Below are 18114 nucleotides of genomic sequence, written 5' to 3'. Positions count from 1 at the left end.
CCGTCATACACGTTCATCATCTTTCCCGCAGGTCATATCTTGGTTGCTGTGCCTCGGAGACTACCAAGGCGGGTTCATATCCCACGTCACGGTGTTCTTTGGGAACATCCGATGAGATGCGCTGGGAAATAGTACACCAAAAGGCTCAGCTTCAGGCTGGAAGGGCAGTGGATATATCTGTGTTCCCCGCACCTCGCTGCTGGTGACTTTCTCGTTCGTCTCTAACATCGCGAGCATAGCTGCGTAGTTACGGGGAAACCAGAACTTCAGAAGATCTTGAAATGATAGCTTGCCGCCTCTTCTTAGTGCATATTGTACAAACTTTGTTGACGAGTCGGACATGACCCGATACAGCTTCTTGGTCTCATGCAGTCCAGCGCGTCGGATTACAGGATAGAACGTGACCACAACACTATCCTGAACATTTTTGAAAGGATATAGCTTGGGGTTACGTTTCATTTGTCTTGCGCCCTCTTCCGTACTATCGAGTTCTTCGACCCGTTCAAACTCGATTCGCATGCTTGAGACAGCCCCATACCGTAAGAAGAGCGCTATCAGCTCCATCGGACGATAGAATTTAGGGTCGCTATCATTTGTTTCGAAACTATCAAGTGACAATTTATCAATAGATTCAATGTCACATGCCAGCACGAGTAAAAGCCGATCAAATAGGCTGTATTTCTCGTCCCCTTGGGCTTCATCTTCATGCCCGAGTGGACCATTCAGTGACATACCGCTTTGGAAGCAAACTTCAAAGGCACTTGCTGTGCGGATATGGTTTCGATAGTGTCTTTGCTGAGGTACGAGGCTGAAAAGAACGCAAACAAGGACACTTCGCTGATCGCAGCGCCGCATGAACAGCAGACAGTGCCTTTTGTGGTCCAAGTATTCCCAGAGTCGACAATAGGCAGCTAAACACGTAATCAAAGCGGCATTGGAGACTCTTTCCTCTTTCCTGCTGCTGATGCCGACATGTATGGACTTATCTTGCCCGTAGCCAAGCATGACGTACCAGGATCGAGGAACTTGTAAATCTGCATAACGTTTTGCCATGAACATGTCCATTTGTGAAAGAAAGCTGTTCAGTTTGGTCTTCTGAGTTTTCTTGTGTGTCTCGGGGGATTCCGAATCGAAATGCCTTACGCACTCGTTGATGGTGCTCTTGAGCTCCGCGATAAAGTTTGGTTCTCTCTGTATACCAGGGTCGCTGCTATTATACTCGGCTCGAGGAAGATATTTGATGTCAGCCAAGAGTGACTGTCTGAAAAGTCCCAAAACTCGGTCGTGTCGAATCGTGGAGATGAGTGAGCTCGCTATATGTTTTTGATGCAGGAACTCCACCACGGTTGCGTGCATGAAACCAACAGCACCTTCATTTAAAAGAGTGTGTTTGTCTTCATGTAAATCCAAAAACCTTTTGCACCGCCCAATGATCTGTCTTCGTGTTATGTTGACATACCGGTTTATTGTGGTTTGAGTTGATTCTGTGCCATGCGAGCGTATTGTGAAATTCTCATTGTCGAGGAGCTCATCAATGAACCAAAAGCGAAGAAGGGGTAATGAGGCGGAGCCCGAATACAAATACTGGTCATTAACCTCGTTGAAATATGAATACAACCTGCGTGCGGCAATGCAGATTTGAAATGATGTAGACGCCTTCAGGCGATCTGATTCAGGTATAGAATCAAATAAATGCTGAAAGAGATCTTGTAGTTCCGTCGGGAGGCTTGCGAGCTTCCGCGCCGAATCTCGAAACCCGTCTCCGTTGAAGAGGCCGGACTCAATTTCCTGGAGTACCAGTTTCACCCAAAGAAAAACTCCCTCTGCTTTGTTCGCAATCATCTCTGAGAGTTGGGAGACCTCATCCGAACGAATTGTATCGAATGTTGTCGACCACGTAGCGGACCGATCTCTGATGAACATTGAGATGTCGCCATGTGTGAGCTCCTGAACTCGAAACTTCGGGTATTTCTCTAACTTAGTTGTGAAGACTGGCCATTCCCGACTGGAGATGAGAATCTTGATTTGTGCGTTACCAAGCTCGGCCCAGTGGATCAGCTTCTCAGTTGTGTGGGCATGATCCCCACTGTACTCATCCAAGGCGTCGATGAACACCGCAAACTTGTGCGTCTCATCTTTGTTTGCCTGGACGATCATAGATGCGAAGGCCTCCTCCAGTTCAGCAGTGGAGAAGTCGAGCTTGGCATACGCGTCTTTGACGTCGTTGGGCCTCAGGAATGCCGCTGCAGCGAGCTCGGGAGCTTGTTGTACAATCTCGTATAATATAGAACATAGCATTCCGCGAAGATTCATCTGAGGCGCAGTGCCGAGCTTCCAGAAAAACGCTTTGGCGAACAGCAGTTTGTCGTCTTTCGCCCAATATTTCAGATGCTTCTTAGCCATGGTGTGTTCACAGGCGAATTTCACCAGGGTGGATTTACCAGCCCCAGGCTTCCCACTTATGTGGAATATACCCTGCCCCTGTCGCAGCCACCTCACGAAGGTCGAACTGAAGTAAGGATGGCGATGTCGGCTCGAACCAGCGTCATGATTCGGTGTTACTGGAGCACTTAAAGCCTCGTCCTCTCTGCCTTGAGCGAGCTCCGTAGTGCATGTATCCTGTGTATCGTCAAATAGCCACTCGAATGTTTTTGCATGAGCGGGCTCTACGGCAATGTATCTTTCATTTGTGGCGTTTGACTGCAAAGCGTCTAGCACTTTCCGCTGCCAGAACTGCAGGACAATGTCATCAGTGGCCGTGAACACAGAATTGATGTCGTTTAAAGCATTGCCGGAAAGACTTGTTGCATTTACAGCAGCACGAAGATTGCAAGTATTTTGCATCAGAGCTTCCATACTCTTCTCGCGTGACTCGCTAAGTTTGATAATCTCGTCCAACTTTGCGGAGGTTTCTATTCTGGCGGATCATCAGAATACGCCACTGGCAAGAAAGTGAAGAAGCGTACCTTGCCAAATGTGCCAGATGTACATCCAACTGTTGCTGGCAACTAGCAAGGCCTTTTTACAGCCTCATCTTGTCGTGATTCTTTCTTATATTCCGGATCATAGCCTTCACAGCTTCCAAGCTGCTGCGTGAATGCCGCGTTTTGATCTTATCCAGAAGCGCCAGGAGGTCATCTGTCCATTTGCGACATTCCATAACAAGCCGGTTTAATGATTCCTCGGTTTCGCTCAGTTGATCGAGTGGCTTGTTGATACTAAGACCAGAGGTGAGGTCTTTCATCGAGCGAGTGAGGAACTCTATGTCCTGATTCGCACGGGTCGCGCCGCTTGCTGAAGTATAGAGCTCATGAACTCGAGACATGGCCTTGACGCATAATCCACGAACTGGATTAGATTGCCCGTGAGGCCAATCGCTGCGAAGGCCTCCATAGTCACAGAGAGTAGAGCTAACAAGGGACCGGGTTGCTGGATGGGTATAATACAGCTTCAAACGGGGATGATATAAGTCCCAGAACCACTCGACGAATCAGAGCGACGGCACACGTAGACAAACTAGCAAGTACAACAAAAAGGGGAGCGTAATGCGATAAAGCCCTCGCAGGAGTCGAAGAGTGCAGACGAAAAAATAGCTGCGATACCACCGGCAAGAGGCGGCACAGCACCCCGCTCACGCCTCAAGTTGCGCAGGGGATGCATGCATCAACCCAACCAATGGCAGGCTCATATTCGTTGACCAGTTCGGATGTCCAGAAACTGCGGTGCAGCTTTCCGTTACTACTCGGGCCGAGCAATGAGCAGCCTTGTTTACTCAACTAGTGATGACGTTTCCAAGTTAGTTGCGCAACATGCAGCTAGCGGTACTGAATGCAATAACGGAGAATCACTGGCATTCTGCTAGCCATTCGCACGGGTTTTTCTTGGTTCGACTTCTAGCTGCAAAATGCGGTAATTATCATGTGAAGATGTAACGGGAAATACGGTTGTAACAACAAGTGTATTCGACGGACATCCGACATTCTGTAGTCCAAGAGTTGAAACGTCCTTGAATTCCAGTGGGTGGGCAACATCCCGTAAATTCTAAAAGCAAGTAGAATTTGGGAAAAACAGATAGTAGTTTGGGCGTAAATGTCATTTGTCTCTACTGTCAGTTGGATTCCGCTAATTCTATTACCAGTTTGACTCCCATTCAAATTTCTCTCGATACTGCGTATTTGCTCCTCTTTCGCAGTAAGTGGCCCCATTTGTACAGCACATACGGAATTGGAGCGAGTAGACAAGAGATGCTCGCCAAGATGGTGAGGGTATAGTGTGTGCCCATGTTCTTGTAGAACGGTATGCCCACCACCGTCATCCCTCCTGCACAGACGTACCGCACGAGCGACACGAATGATAAGGCCGATGCCGAATATATCTCGTACGAGTCGATGATATACATGTAAGCGCAGATAAAGATCCCCATGACTCCGTAGCCGAACAGTGCGACAGCCAAGATCGGCGACCAGATGGATATGTCGGGCGAAGAGGTCCAACCCATCCAGTAAAGTGAAATGGGGATGGCTGGGGCAGAGCCTAGCATGGCATACCATAGGCGGACTTCGGGGTTAAATTGAGTCCCTTCGCCCCTCGACTCGGCCAACTTCATTTGCTTGACTGTCATGCGATAGACGACTGGAACAAGAAAAAAGGTGAACTGAAGCCCGACGAACATGGAAATGAAGATGATATTGCTAAGTCCCTGTCCGATCTCGTAGGGGTATTCGAAGATCCAGGGCCAGCCGATCAGAAACGTGAAGAGAACAATGTACACCACGGACAGGTAGAGTGTCATTGCCATAATGATAGGCTCCGTGAGCATGATGAAAGGCCGGGTCATGCTGACCTTAAGTCGGCTGAACAATGTGGCCTCAACGATCTCGTGCTCAGAGCGGTATCGGTTATCACCAGTAATTCTTCGCAGGTGTTCTGCCTTCCATTGAAGCAACAAAGGCGCATACGTTTCTGGCATGAAGAGTAATACCAAGACGACCACGACTGCCGATAGGATCAGCATGGTCCATTCAGTCCACCGCCAAGAGACAAGAGTCGAGGGGCCAATGTATGCTCCCATAACCGCACCGATCATAGGACCGCCGAAGGCTGCGATGGCATAGAGAGGAAAGCCCCATGTCTTCTCAAGACTGTTGAACATGTCCGACACAGAACCGCCAGAGCACACGAGCGGCGTCGACGCTGCGCAACCGGCTAGGAAACGAAACACAATCTGAGCCCCAAAGTTCGGGGCCAACCCGCAGGCCATGATCCATAGCATGAAGACCACCATAGAAGCAGCATAAACATAGTTTCGTCCAAAGGTCTCCGAAAAGGGGCCCGCTACCAGGGACCCGAGGCCCTGACCGAGTAGATACATCCCTATAACATCGTTAGCAACAGTGCCGGATATGATGATCTTGATGTGCCTTACCTGTATCTAGAGATTCCGCTACGTCACTCACACCCAAATCAGCAGCCGCCTGCGGCAGGATCGTGGCATCGATGCCAGACGCGCAACCGACAGCTGCTGCGATGAGTGAGATCTGAAGGGTACAGCCCGCCCGCTTGGCAATGCTCCAGTTGCGTGGGTTCAGGGGGTCGTCAGGTCCTTCCCAGCCGACGACGAAAACCTTCTCGCCTTTGCCTTCGTGTGTCCGCCGGTCCCGTGCCAGAACACCGGTCAGTGAATGGCCGAGGGCGGCGCGTGCCGTGTACTGCGTCGCCGCGGTCTGGACGCGGTGGGCTGCGGTGTACGACTCTGATGAGTCATCGCTGGCCGATGTCGAGGACGTTACCTGGCGCTGAAGCTCGATGTCGATATCATCCCGTACTTGACTCTCTGGCGGTGCTTCAGGCGACTCTATCTTCTCTGAGAATTCCGGATCAGCAGCTTGCTGTCCATTGGAGACCTGAGCGCCATGTTCTCGCACGCCACTGTTATGTGTTATCAGTGCTGCTCTCTCGCGGTCTCGCTCAATTTGAGCTTGCACTGCGAGACCGATGCGTCTTGACTGGAGAAAGGATTGCATGCCTGGAGATCCTGCTTTCAACTAGCTATCCAGAAGTGACAATCTCGAGGAATGCAAGCTATATAACGGCGTAGCTTTTCCAAGTCGGCTCGGATTCCAGGAACGGACGAATAGACGGTAGATGAGGTCGGGTGTCCATGATGGAGGGCTCGAGATAAGGAACCAGGCCTTATGGAGTCCAGTAACTGATATGGGGCGGGCGGGTGAAAGTTTTGTAAAATTGTAGCCAGTTACTAACGCGCCTAGTTTCACGATTACCAACGGTCAAGCAAAAGTGATCCCTATCAAAGCTCCACAGTGGAGTACGGACGGGGACTGGTGAACGATTCATTCGGCGAGGCGGCGTGTCGCCGCATTTCGGAGATGACCCGGCAATAATCGAGACGGCCGTACCCGTCTTCACCAGTCAGCCACTCAGAAACAATGGGACTTCCCGCTTGAAAGTGCCGGTGGTGGTCTTCTCACACTCTTAGGTAGTATGCCGGCTTGCGACCAGGTATTGGCCATCAGGGACAATCATATATCAACAAATGTTTTTTCTTTGGCGAGCCAAAAAGAGCTAGGGCACAGTCGAATAATACACAGGCCGGACACTGGGTTTGTCACTTGGCTTTGTAGGAGTATTTAGACGAAAGATATCCGTCTTCTCTATCGATTTATGTCTAGGACGAGGGTTTCGCTTTCGAAACTAGCCCTACGGATTCTCAGATACTATTGATGATGCCAACGCGAGCTTCCTCCTCCAGAGTAACGAGATTCTTGAGGGTTAGCTCCAGGTTACTAGCCCGCGAGTTCAGGCATCGCGCCTCGTTTCTCAGATGATCCAGAATCTTTCCCACTTGCCTGTGCGTCAGGTCCAGAAATGACCGAACTGCCGTATCAAGCAACTTTGACAAGCCAGCCAGCTCCCTGTTCGCGAGGAGGATGCCGTCTTCTCCTCTCACTGCCCTCATCATTACCTTCATAGTGTCTAGCTGAGGGTGGTCATCGGGCAGAGGCTCGCACATCAACGCCAGATCGCTTTGGTCCCAGCCAAGCCAGTGGTTGCTCCAAAGTTTGTTGGTCCAAAACGTGATGATGGAATCCATGTAGGCGACAGAGGTCCTCAGCCCTTCTTGGTCAGGAGTTCCCGTCCTGGACCACCGTGATAAGACCTGGTCAACATTGTCGAATGCCTTGAGCAGCCACTCGTACTCTTGCCTGTAATAGGCGACCTCGGGATTTCGCAGCTGGTCCCTGGTCTCTCGTTGCTCCTTCGTTGCCAAGTCCGTACAGATGAGGGAATAAATTGGCGGTTCCGACGCTCCCTCTACCGTGGCACATAGAGTGTGAAACTGCTCCAAGTCGAGTATATGCATGCCGACATACATGCAGAGTCGGGCCATCTTCATCCCTACCGGCCGTACTGCATCGCATTCTGCTTTCGTGCGCGCTTTGAACCATTCGATTAACCACACCCAGATCCAGACGACCTCAGCTAGTCGCGTTGCATTGATGCGACTGTACGGCAAGTTCGTTTGCCAGGTCCCGTTATTGTAAGAGTGTCGAGCCCAGAGCAGTACCGCGGGATAGAGGCTATTGGGATCAATGTCGTGCTTGCAGGCGACACATGGAAGCGAAGTGTGTACGATCAATTGCTCGGGCAAGAGACCGAGCTTTCTAAGCTGTGAAATGGGTTGGAGAAAGTGCTCTTGCTTCTCTACATGGTGGCAGCCTTGGAAGCCATAGGATGTGGAAGCTAGGGTATAGGGAGACTTGGGCGCCATGTTTGATGCCCGCTGCCTATGAAAATCCGGCTCAGTGGGCACAATGGACTTATGTAGTCAATCTCATGCGGTGAAGTGTGGGTGGCGAGAACGATGGAACGACGGGAATCTGAGGCATGACTGTCGTGTAACTATTGTCTTCGGGAACATGGGACAAACACAGTTCCCACCTCTTCCGAAACGGTTCGAATTGTACTCTGAGCAAAGCGAATGAAAGAATGAATTCCTTGTGCTGAAGTATGGGATATTGCGACAATGCGATACCTGAAGAACACAAGGTCGGTCTTCTGTTCTGTTTCATGTGCTCTGTAGCCGAGATGGCCTCCGCGGTCCCTTGCATACCTCTCCGGTCCGTCCTAGGATACAGGGCGTTGTCATTGAGATATGTCGTTACCAAGGTTTTTGACTAAATACTTGACCACCTCCGTACGCTTGACAGCTGACCTAAGGGACGATGTTTCTTTCTGTGACGTGCAATAAGGTGGCTAAGCCACTAACCGAGTTAGCGGGACCTGTAGCGGGCAAGGCTGCTTATTCTGTGCTGGAGCTGAACTTGCGACGCCGACGCCACCAATCATAGGGACCGCCCTCTCCCGCGGGGCACGCCGGACCACCACTTCCGCGTGACTGGTAACTGGCTGGAGATTGCCACCCAGCTCCGGACTACAACTTTGTCTGTATCTTCTCCTTCATCTGTACTCACTTCGCTTTGAAGAAGCCGTCGTTATGTCGCTCGTGAGGACTCCACATGTCTGAGCAGGTCCCAGCCAGTGATACCCCGCGGCATCTACGCCCGCTACTGCCCGCCCCGACGAGGCGGCCGCAGCCGCCACCAAGGCCCTCTAAACCTGGACGCGGCTCGCAGGCTCAAGTTCCGGCAGCCTGTGACGCATGTCGCAAGCAGAAGTGCAAGGTATCTCCATCCCGGGCTTAAGGCACCCTGTCAAATCGTCCGTGAGTAGTGGGACCTGACAACTCTTGCCAGTGCTTCGGCGAACGGCCTGCATGTCGGCGATGTGTCCAGCGACGCATTCGGTGTCGCTATGCCGCGGCGCCTGGAGAGACATCTTCGCAGGCCCTCAGACGGAATTACGATGATCTGAGAAATCGAGCAACCGCCCATGAGGAGATCGTTGAGCTCTTGAAGAGTCTGCCAGACCAGGAGGCCCACCACGTGCTGCAGAAAATCAGAGCCGGGACCGACATCACATCGATACTCAGCCACATCAAGGCTGGGGATCTCTTGCTTCAGATGTCTGTCTTGCCCGAGACAAGATTTCGGTATAAGTTTCCGTACAGGTCTGACATGCCCGAGGATTATATTCCAAATAACCCTTACCTAGACTCGTTTATCTATGATGTGGCATCCTTATACCCTGTGGACCAATCTCCAAGCCCTTCGAACTCGTCCTCCGTTTCCGCCGTTGATGAATATCATAGCCTCTATCAGAGACCATTCCATGCAGCACATGTTGTTGACGCTCGGCTTTCCGAGGCAAAGCCATCACTGTGGACCGCTGTCTGTGATGACGATGTGCTCATGCGTGAGCTGATTGGAGTATGGTTACGTTGCGAGTACCAATTCACCGCGGCATTTCAGAAAGATTTATTTTTGGAGGATATGGCTGCCAAGCGGGAAGACTTCTGCTCCTCGCTACTTGTCAACATGATTCTTGCCTATTCTTGTGTATGGTCACTCCCAAACGCATTTTCAATAGTGGTGTCTGATCGAGCTCCAGGTCTGCTGGCCACAATTCTCGAACCGTGCAGAGTATTGGAATCCCAATACACTCCAGTATCGCTTTCTTGCTGAAGCCAAACGCCTCTGGAGCTGGAATGTAGTGAGCCGCGCATCACCACTATTCAAACCGGTATGCTTCTCAATGTCTTCTACAACCTTTGCGGTCTAGACGAGATCGGGCAGGCCTACAGGATCCATGCAATCTCTCTAGCGCACGAGCTTCGCCTGTTCGACGGCAGAATATTGGGCCAGAGTAGCAGAATACGGCATGGTCGGCTGTTCACAGCATGGTCGCTGTATAGTTGGGAAGCGTAAGTTCTTCGAAAATTGAAATCCAGACGACTTCTGATTATTGATAGACTGGTCGGCTTTTCTTTCATGTTTCCTCCACTACTTCGGGAGCCTCCTCATGAGCCACTCCCCGACCCGTCAGAAGATGAACAATGGTACGGAGAAATCTGGGTCAGGTATCCTCTCAATCAGACTCTTTCACCGTCATACTTTGGTCAAGTCTTTCGAGCAAAGTGCCAGTTTCGAATCATCATGAACGAGTTTTGTCATCTGGCCTATTCGAAAGGCTCGAACGTAACGCTCAGCAAAGCTAACAAGCTTTTATCGCGACTCAGAGGCTGGTATAACGACTTGCCTCACCCGCTCCGGGCAAAGACAATCGTACTTCCTAACCACTTGCAACTTCAGTAAGCACCCCCCATATCTGCGGCTCATGCGCTCCGGCGGAGGATGAACGCTTCGCAATTATACTTAGACCGCCTATTCTGTCTATCGGCTCATTTTTCTAATCAACGCTCGCAGCATGTACTACCAAAACCTCATTCTGGCCCTTTATGAGCCCTTACTCGATGTCAAGACAGCTCAAGAACCCTCGCCCCATCAGATCGTTGCCGAAGCCACCAAGTACATCCAGACCCTTGTTCGACTGTATTATCTCCGTCACGGGTTTGAATCCATGGACCTGTTCATCGTCATACCGCTCGTCCTCGCCGGTTTTAAGTGCATCGAAGCCATCAGCGAGGAAACACCAGTGCCCAAGCTCGAAGCCTTGCGATCCACCCTTATGCTCATCGCAACAGGGCTGTACAGCCAGCGCCGTAATCATCACTTAGCACAAGCGCTTTTTCGAGTGATTCGAGGGCGAATGCGCCCGCACGAGGCTGCCATACTACGAGGCATATTGAATCTTGAAAAGACGGACGCAGAAGAGGACAAAGCACCGATGCAGACTGTGCGAAGCCACTGGCCAGTGAAAGTTGTCAAGAAGGAGGAGGAACTTGATTCGGTAATCTTGGCAAACCTAGTGGAGAACTATGCGCACATGAACGTTGAAGACGATTTTGCAGCGCCGTAAAGATTAGAGTAATATAGAGCATATGTTACGTCTTAAGCACTCGTCTATCGGCAATCTCTCAATCTTGACTCGCATCGCGTATTAATTATGGCATGCATAGTGAGACAACGTGCGTCAATGGCTTTGATTTAAATCTTCAGTATTGATTGAAAAGCGTCTTATCGAGCCTGTTGATGGGGTGGCCGTCTGCACCGTTGAAGCAGTAGCGTTCATGTTCTCAATGACTTGTTACTGATCAAACATGGCAATATCGGATTCAAGTTACACTTTCGCAGCTTTTCTCAACTTGGTCCCCTCGGCGCCACCCACACCGGGATGCCAGGACTTACTTTGCTGCGAGGTAGCTAGCTGTGCAGAAATCATGACTTATGGGTTCTGCATCCGACGTAAGTCAGGCGCTGCGCACTGTGACTCTCCACTCGCGATTGTGACTGCACTAGAGTTGACCATGATAAACTGTGGAGTCAGCGAAGCCATTGCCCGGATATGCTCAAGTATTGAAGTGCCGATGCAGGCAGAGGAAGCAACATTATCGTCAAATCTCAGCAACCTGGCACGGGTCTACATAGACCAACTCCCACATAGAGCTTAAAAGCACTGACCCGTACTTGTTTGTATGTGCACGTTGATAACAGCGAGGGAGGTAGAGACAGTTCTACCAGAGTAGTGTGTGGGGGAGTTTTGCTCCATTTGATTGGACATGCCGTATTACTTGGCCAATGTTGATCCGTTCTAGATTGCTTAGTTTCAAAGGTACCTACGTAGTTCAGTCCGCCAAATTTCATTCTTCATGACTTCCTGCTGAGCGGACCCGCAAACAGGGTGATTCGTCTCTTCGGCATGCATCCAAAAGGGGGAACAGAAGATCAGTCTCTCTCCGCAGTATACACCAAGTGAACACTTCAACGCGTCGCCATTCCTTCTCTCTCAAGCCTGTGCCTTGAACGCTCTACTTTCGATTACATGGCTACAGAAACTTGCGAATACCAAGTAATCAACGGCGGGGTCCCGGCCGGGGATGCGGACGTTTCTGGTATTGGCGTGGTTCTGGCTTTCATTGTCAGCGCCTATGTCACATTTTTCGCTGTTCTCACAGCGTATATCAGCGGTCTGGTAGATCGCTCGCTGCTTGGACCTATCGACACCGAAGTCTTCTGCATTATCTTCTGCATTACACCTTTTATGCCACATCGACCATCTAATTGGTCTCGAGCACAAAAATACCTCCGCAAAGGCGTACTGGCGCTCAGTGACCAACAGATTGTCACAGGTGTTGCAATCATGGGCGCCGGTTTCCAGGGCTTACGAACTGGCTCTATATCCGTATACCATTTCCAGGTCGTGCTTTATCTAGCATGGATGTCAAGCAGTGTGCACCTCTCGGCTATCACTCTGCTTCAGTCGTATCTGCACAAACGCCGAGGTATCTTGATTTGGCGACTCTCTGGCATGATGACACTACTTATTATGCTAATTATCGGCCTCGTCCCTACCGTTAGTAACGACTGGGGGGTTTTCTGGTGGGAGGGCGTATTGGACGGGCGAACTGGCTGGGCCGTCCCCGCAAAATGCTTCTGGCTGAAGCTTTGGGGCGATGGCGTTGGCCCAGACGCACCGCTCGGGTTCATTATTCTGGCCGTTACCTACGCCTGGAAGATAGGCGGTATTTTCGACTGGCCCACTAGGGCATACCGTCGCTACCTTCGAAATCCTTTCGAAGACATCTCGTTCAGGCTTCTCAAGGCTTTGGCGATGAGACTGCATCGCAGTGGACATCCAATTTGGCTATGGATATTTCGTCTCTTTTTCGCCGCTGTATTTCCGATGCTGGCCTGCCTCGAGTTTGCGTCATCATTCGCTGCTTCCATCTGGCTGTCAGTCACAAGTCTGGTTTATGGCACCATTCAGATTCTTGTTCCAAGAGCGCAGATGCTCCCTTATACAGGATCTACAGAGAGTTCGTGGGGCTTTGGACAGTTGGTTCCGCTCATTCTACTCGCACAACCTCTGGGTGTCGTGTTTGAGTTTCTATGGTCTCGTGACAAGCCAGAGCAGGGCATTAACGAGGAGGCCAGCTGGACTGACTCCTCCGCAGGTAAACCCAACGTCTCAACATCCCTGAAAAAAGCTCAGATGAAGAAGTACAAGTCTCTTCTGGGAATCTTTATCGACCCGGCAGAACATAATACCGAAGCCAAGGAAGTGAGGTCGCACATATGGGCTGTATTCTTCAGCAGCAAGTTGTTTGCCGCGATGGTTTATCTTCTGCAGATTGCACTGGCCGGTATATGTACTATGGTGTTCTACTTTGATGCCGGAACTATCGGCAGCCGAAGGTCGGATAATTGGCAGTTCATTCTGAGTGCTATTGGTGTCTTTGCTGGTGCCGGCTTCTGCCTGGCCACGTAGTATCACCATTCAGCGTTCTTTGCCGTTACAGCGATGAAATATTTCAAGGGTCACCCGGAAACCATGGGGGACGTCGCTCTCATGACCATGGTAGCGTTTGCAACGATGCAGAGACTGGAATAGGACCTAATGTCATGGCGAAGCATGAACGATAATGCAGTTAGATATCAAATACCCGGAAACCCCATTTCGTGCTGTATACACCTTGATTGGTTTATTCTGGTGTTGCCTGTCAAGTAAAATCACGACAAATGCGGCAGAGTATGAAGGTTCCACTATAACCAAAAGCCTAAGACTGTTGTGTCATTTTCCGCGCCAGCTTCAAGTGCAAGAAGAAAAAGAACGGGAAAGAGGGGAGGATGGCAGGAGGGTGAGTGGCCTAGGCCATTGCAGGACCAGGAATAAATGTCAACAACCGAGTCCTACATCCGAGTAGCCACATCCTTCAATGATGATTAACACTAGAGATCGGAAGTGTCCCAGAAACAAACATGACCCTACTCGCCCTCTACCCAAACGAGAGCGGGAGTTCGGCAGATTCACGAATAAGTGAGCCACTTGGGTTCATGTCTTTTACGGCTAGGCCTGTGGCTCTTGGCACAGGCTTGGTGCGGTCTAGGTTCGGTCTGGGGCTGGGGCCGAGGCGGAGTATGCAGGGCTCGGCAGGGGATGCCAGACCCGCCAGATCGATTGAGACGCTACCGGTAGTTACCCAAAAAAGAGGCTTCAGCGGTGACCCCACTGAATTAGCCTGGCAGTAAGGCGTCCCGTCCCAGCCAGGTTTGAAAAGTCCCGCCGCAAGAATCTGGAGGTCAAGCTTTCCAATTTCCATAAACTACCGGCAGAACCTTCGCTGATGATTGGCCTTGGCCATAGTCATTTCGATGCAAAGACAATGAAGGATTTGGCGGAGTCTAACCTCAAAGGCGGATCGTCAGCGTGTGTACCTCGCGCCAAGCGGGCTCGAGCTAGAGTACCAAAAGTCAGGACAGGATGCAAGACCTGGTTGGTTGCCCGTTCATTGCACAGGAGACACATATGTTCTTCTACTCAATAGCCACGGAGTACTAACACGCCACCAACTTCCAGCAAGTACGTTTCCGCTGCCTTGGCAAACTTGACTGTCTAGTTACTCACGGCGCGCTTGGTACAGAATCCGCCACCTCAAATGCGACGAAGCGAAACCAACATGTCATCGATGTCGGAAAGATCACGTTGTCTGTGACGGATACGACGAGCTCCCATCAACAACCCTGGAATCGCGGCAAAGTTGCAAGCAGATCCATGCCACGACGACCACCTTGCGCTCAGGTTTTCGTGCTCTTCCGAATCTGACCAATCTTGAGAGCCGGTTTTTCCATCACGCACTCTGCTATACGATGAAGGACCTTGGCGCTGGCTCAACCGTACACGGTAACTTCTGGATCGAGCGGATGCCTCATTTGAGCCTCCAAAACGAAGGGATATGCTATGCTTTGGTAGCACTCGGCGCGGCTCATCATAACTTCCTGCTGCAGAAGAGTCAGGTGGCTTGGAGACCTCAAGGCGATATGGACCGCTTTATCATTCTCCATTATAACCTCGCCATCCGTTATATCCAACCGCTCATGTCTAACCCTACAGCGGCCAACATTCAAATAAGCCTGATCTGTTGCATCTTGTTCATCTGCTTTGAGAATGTTCGTGGACAATACTTGGAGTCCATGAAGCATTTGAAATCCGGATCACGTTTACTTGCATCCGTACTGTCTTCCGAATCAGGTTCGATGCCAATCATGCCAAATTCCAGGCAACCCTGTTCCCTAAACGAAGAAACGGAGCAAAGATATGCTTGCGAACCAGAAGATGGGATGGACTCTATTGTCACTCTGTTCTCCTGTCTCGGGCTAGATACGTCGATGCTCGTCGAGGATGAGGTCGTCTCGCAGCGACAATTGTGTGGTCAATCCAGCATACCAGCCGCTGTGGAAACATTTGGTCCCATCGTGCCCTTTTCAAGCTTGAACGCAGCTAGGAAAGAGCTCCACCAGATCGAAATCACTCATGACATTTTCTACGAGATTATGTATCCTTGTGACATCTGGCAGACTAGACCAGAACAGAAGGGCCTGACGTGCAGCGAGCTACCACCGCCAAACTTCTCAGAGAAAGATTTACAGTCTTATCGAGGTATATATCAACAATTTATGAGATGGAGTGCCCGATTCGACCTATTCATGGGTACCTTCCTGGGTCAATCCGCATCGGCAAAGGACTTGTGCGAAGCTTTCACGACCCGTCTTCATCAGAAAACATGGATCGCACTACTGGATGAAGAGCCCTGGTCGCCAAGCCAGGAAGATGACTTTGAAGAGGGCGACCTGCGCCCCATTGTTGATGAGGTTGAACTTATAATCAGATCTTTGCCTCCATCACCAAGGGCCCTCTTTTCCTTTGATGCCGCAATCATACCCCCGCTATCTTTGGTTGGCTGTTTCACAAAAGACATGGAACTACTTCAAAGGGTTGTCATAGCGCTCAGAGCACTAGACCGCAGAGAAGGCGTTTGGGATAGCAAAGACCTGGCGGAGGTGTTCGAAGCATCCATCATCGCGCAGAAGTGTCACGGGTGGCCAATCAATGGAGTTTCCAAGGACGTATTGTCGATTGCGAAGTCCCTTCGATCTTTGGATATCTCATGCATTTCGCCAACGAACTCCATTGTCGAATTAGCTTTACAGATAGGCTAGATTAAAAGAGGTATTCCTTTCACCCGACCCGCTATTCTAATATGCTGCAATTATATTGAAAGCTTCTACCAGAAGCTCTCTTGAACCATAACGAAGCTCGTACATTATTCCATTATCCATCATAGTACCCCTTCGTAGACAAGAAAATTAGACTATGGTCGGTGGTGAAGAATTAGTCTTACTTTTGTTTGATTCGCCAAATGTCTCTTCGGTCGAAACAAGGGTGCTATGTTCAATTAGCCCATGATAACATAGACTCATGTGGTCAATTAAACCCTACCCGTGTCGTTCCAGAAATTGTGGTCTTAACGCCGTCCGAATCTCCACTATGAGCACGACAGCCATGGCAAGGATTAGAAGAGCCATGACCATGATACCATCTTGCTTTGTGATAGATACAATAGTTGAGTTCGCTGTGCCAGCCTGCATGTCGCAGTGGAATGGGGACACAGGTGGCGGAATTATGGTACTATCTTGCAAGCTGCGAGAAGGCCCTGCCGGGCGTTCTAGAGAGAAGTGATCATCGGCAGCTTTTGAAAGTGCAAGGAGGTAAGTTGTCGATATCGGACGCTCAATCGAGAGGACCTCTGTTGGTGATAGGGGATGGAATGAGCTGAGAGTCTTTTGGTCAGACCCATCTGAATATTTTGCCAAGTACTCGGCTCCAAGATCTAGCGCGTAAGAAAGAGGTGCCATCATGAGCTGTAGTCATTACAGTACCACTGCAGAATCAGGATATGCCGACGAGTTAAATGTGATTACACTAGAATTTCGATTCGCGTACCGGTGGCTTGGAGAGGCGAAAGGGTCGAATGATGGAGACATTTGATTGGCTGTGCCGTAAAAGACCTGCGGGTTGAGCACAGCGTTCGGATTCAGTGCAGCGGGTCGGACACAGATCTCTAAGACCAAGTTATTGCTACTCGGGTTTTGCTATGGGACCTGATCACATTGTGTTGGTTCTTCTTCGAAGACCTACTATGTTTGGTAGAGTCAAGAACCTCACAATAACTAGTGGAGTCTGCGCTGCAAAGTCCCTAGGCCTAGCACTGCGGTATATGAACCGTTATCCCACCTCATGTTAAAGGGCCTTGCATGGATCTTGTCCATCTTGTTTGTTTGTCAGATTCTACTTATGGTATCATGCCCGCCCCTGCTTCAGCCTCCCCGCGGAGAAGAACCGCTGACGAGATGGCGCATAATTGTCGCCGTACTTCCAAACCCAGCTTTTACTATGGACGCCACGCCAACCAGTGGCTTTTCAATGGATTCAGTATCACATGCTCGATCCGCAAGATCTATGGGAGACTCAAACGTCGGCCGCCCGGTCAGTAAGCTATAGAGCCGTTTTATTTTGGCCTCGTTGAACCCGAGGCTCGTTCTAGCCGACGTTGTGAAGGCTAGACAGAAAAGTCTTCCAACCCAGCTCGGCCATACCCAATCCAACACACCTAGTCTGGAAGCCTACCTAGGTACGGCTCGTTGGCTCCACTGCTTCACGAGATTTGTAACCAGCATCCACCTTTTGACTCGTGAAGGGACTCACAAAACATCCATGCAACGATCCAGCTGCGCCATCTCGTAAGTCCCAATCCAGACCCACCTTGCCTCATAGTGCTACGCTAATCTATGTTGCTTATAGGGGCGTCAGCGGTGACTAGGTAGAAACTATCCAGGTACCCCGTGGTCCGTGGCTAAGCTCATCGGGCTCTAGGTGTATCAGGTTAGCGTGGTTCGGATTTTACGACAGAACCAATCAGGAACTCAGCCTGCAAGTCGTCACAGGCCAGGTCAGGCCTTCTCGGTATTTCAGCATCTCGGCAACTCCATACTGAGGGAACATGTTTGGTAGTATTGCATAATAGTTTCGTTGGGTTGTCCTATCAATCAACCAATCGAGTGGAAGGATCATCTGCTTGCTGTGCCGTACTCGGGCAAAGGCGGTGGGGCCTAATCGTCATGACGGATGACTGGTGCCTCGTGTTTGCATGTTACCTGTGACACTGCGTAACTGCCGTTCTCGCACTGTAGGGGGCAAAGGTGTCTAATCCCAGAAGCACTATGTCACATGTTAACGGTT

At 50.5% G+C, this 18114-nt stretch overlaps 6 protein-coding genes across 6 annotated transcripts; 3 read left to right on the top strand and 3 right to left on the bottom strand.

Moving 5' to 3' along the window:
* Positions 1-60: 60 nt before the first annotated feature.
* On the bottom strand, positions 61-3325 carry JN550_005355 (uncharacterized protein; the record flags this gene model as incomplete). The annotated part of the gene is made up of 2 exons (XM_049316973.1): positions 61-2917; positions 3027-3325. The coding sequence occupies 2 exons, from the start codon at positions 3323-3325 to the stop codon at positions 61-63; spliced, it is 3156 nt and encodes a 1051-aa protein (XP_049172771.1).
* An 825-nt stretch (positions 3326-4150) lies between these two features.
* JN550_005354 (uncharacterized protein) lies at positions 4151-6023 on the bottom strand (the record flags this gene model as incomplete). Its single annotated transcript, XM_049316972.1, has 2 exons — positions 4151-5373; positions 5426-6023. The coding sequence occupies 2 exons, from the start codon at positions 6021-6023 to the stop codon at positions 4151-4153; spliced, it is 1821 nt and encodes a 606-aa protein (XP_049172770.1).
* Positions 6024-6727: 704 nt separating this feature from the next.
* JN550_005353 (uncharacterized protein) lies at positions 6728-7789 on the bottom strand (the record flags this gene model as incomplete). The annotated part of the gene is made up of 1 exon (XM_049316971.1): positions 6728-7789. The coding sequence occupies one exon, from the start codon at positions 7787-7789 to the stop codon at positions 6728-6730; it is 1062 nt and encodes a 353-aa protein (XP_049172769.1).
* A 748-nt stretch (positions 7790-8537) lies between these two features.
* On the top strand, positions 8538-10896 carry JN550_005352 (uncharacterized protein; the record flags this gene model as incomplete). The annotated part of the gene is made up of 6 exons (XM_049316969.1): positions 8538-8702; positions 8775-9476; positions 9529-9660; positions 9714-9841; positions 9890-10228; positions 10344-10896. 6 exons carry the CDS (start codon positions 8538-8540, stop codon positions 10894-10896), a joined length of 2019 nt encoding a protein of 672 aa, XP_049172768.1.
* A 963-nt stretch (positions 10897-11859) lies between these two features.
* JN550_005351 (uncharacterized protein) lies at positions 11860-13305 on the top strand (the record flags this gene model as incomplete). Its single annotated transcript, XM_049316968.1, has 1 exon — positions 11860-13305. The coding sequence occupies one exon, from the start codon at positions 11860-11862 to the stop codon at positions 13303-13305; it is 1446 nt and encodes a 481-aa protein (XP_049172767.1).
* Positions 13306-14684: 1379 nt separating this feature from the next.
* On the top strand, positions 14685-16034 carry JN550_005350 (uncharacterized protein; the record flags this gene model as incomplete). Its single annotated transcript, XM_049316967.1, has 1 exon — positions 14685-16034. The coding sequence occupies one exon, from the start codon at positions 14685-14687 to the stop codon at positions 16032-16034; it is 1350 nt and encodes a 449-aa protein (XP_049172766.1).
* Positions 16035-18114: the final 2080 nt, after the last annotated feature.

The sequence above is a fragment of the Neoarthrinium moseri genome, assembly GCF_022829205.1.
Source record: "Neoarthrinium moseri strain CBS 164.80 chromosome Unknown scaffold16_Wmoseri_CBS_16480, whole genome shotgun sequence".
Lineage (NCBI taxonomy): Eukaryota > Fungi > Ascomycota > Sordariomycetes > Amphisphaeriales > Apiosporaceae > Neoarthrinium > Neoarthrinium moseri.
Note: the sequence above shows the minus strand (reverse complement) of the source record. Positions and strands in the feature narration are given on the sequence as shown.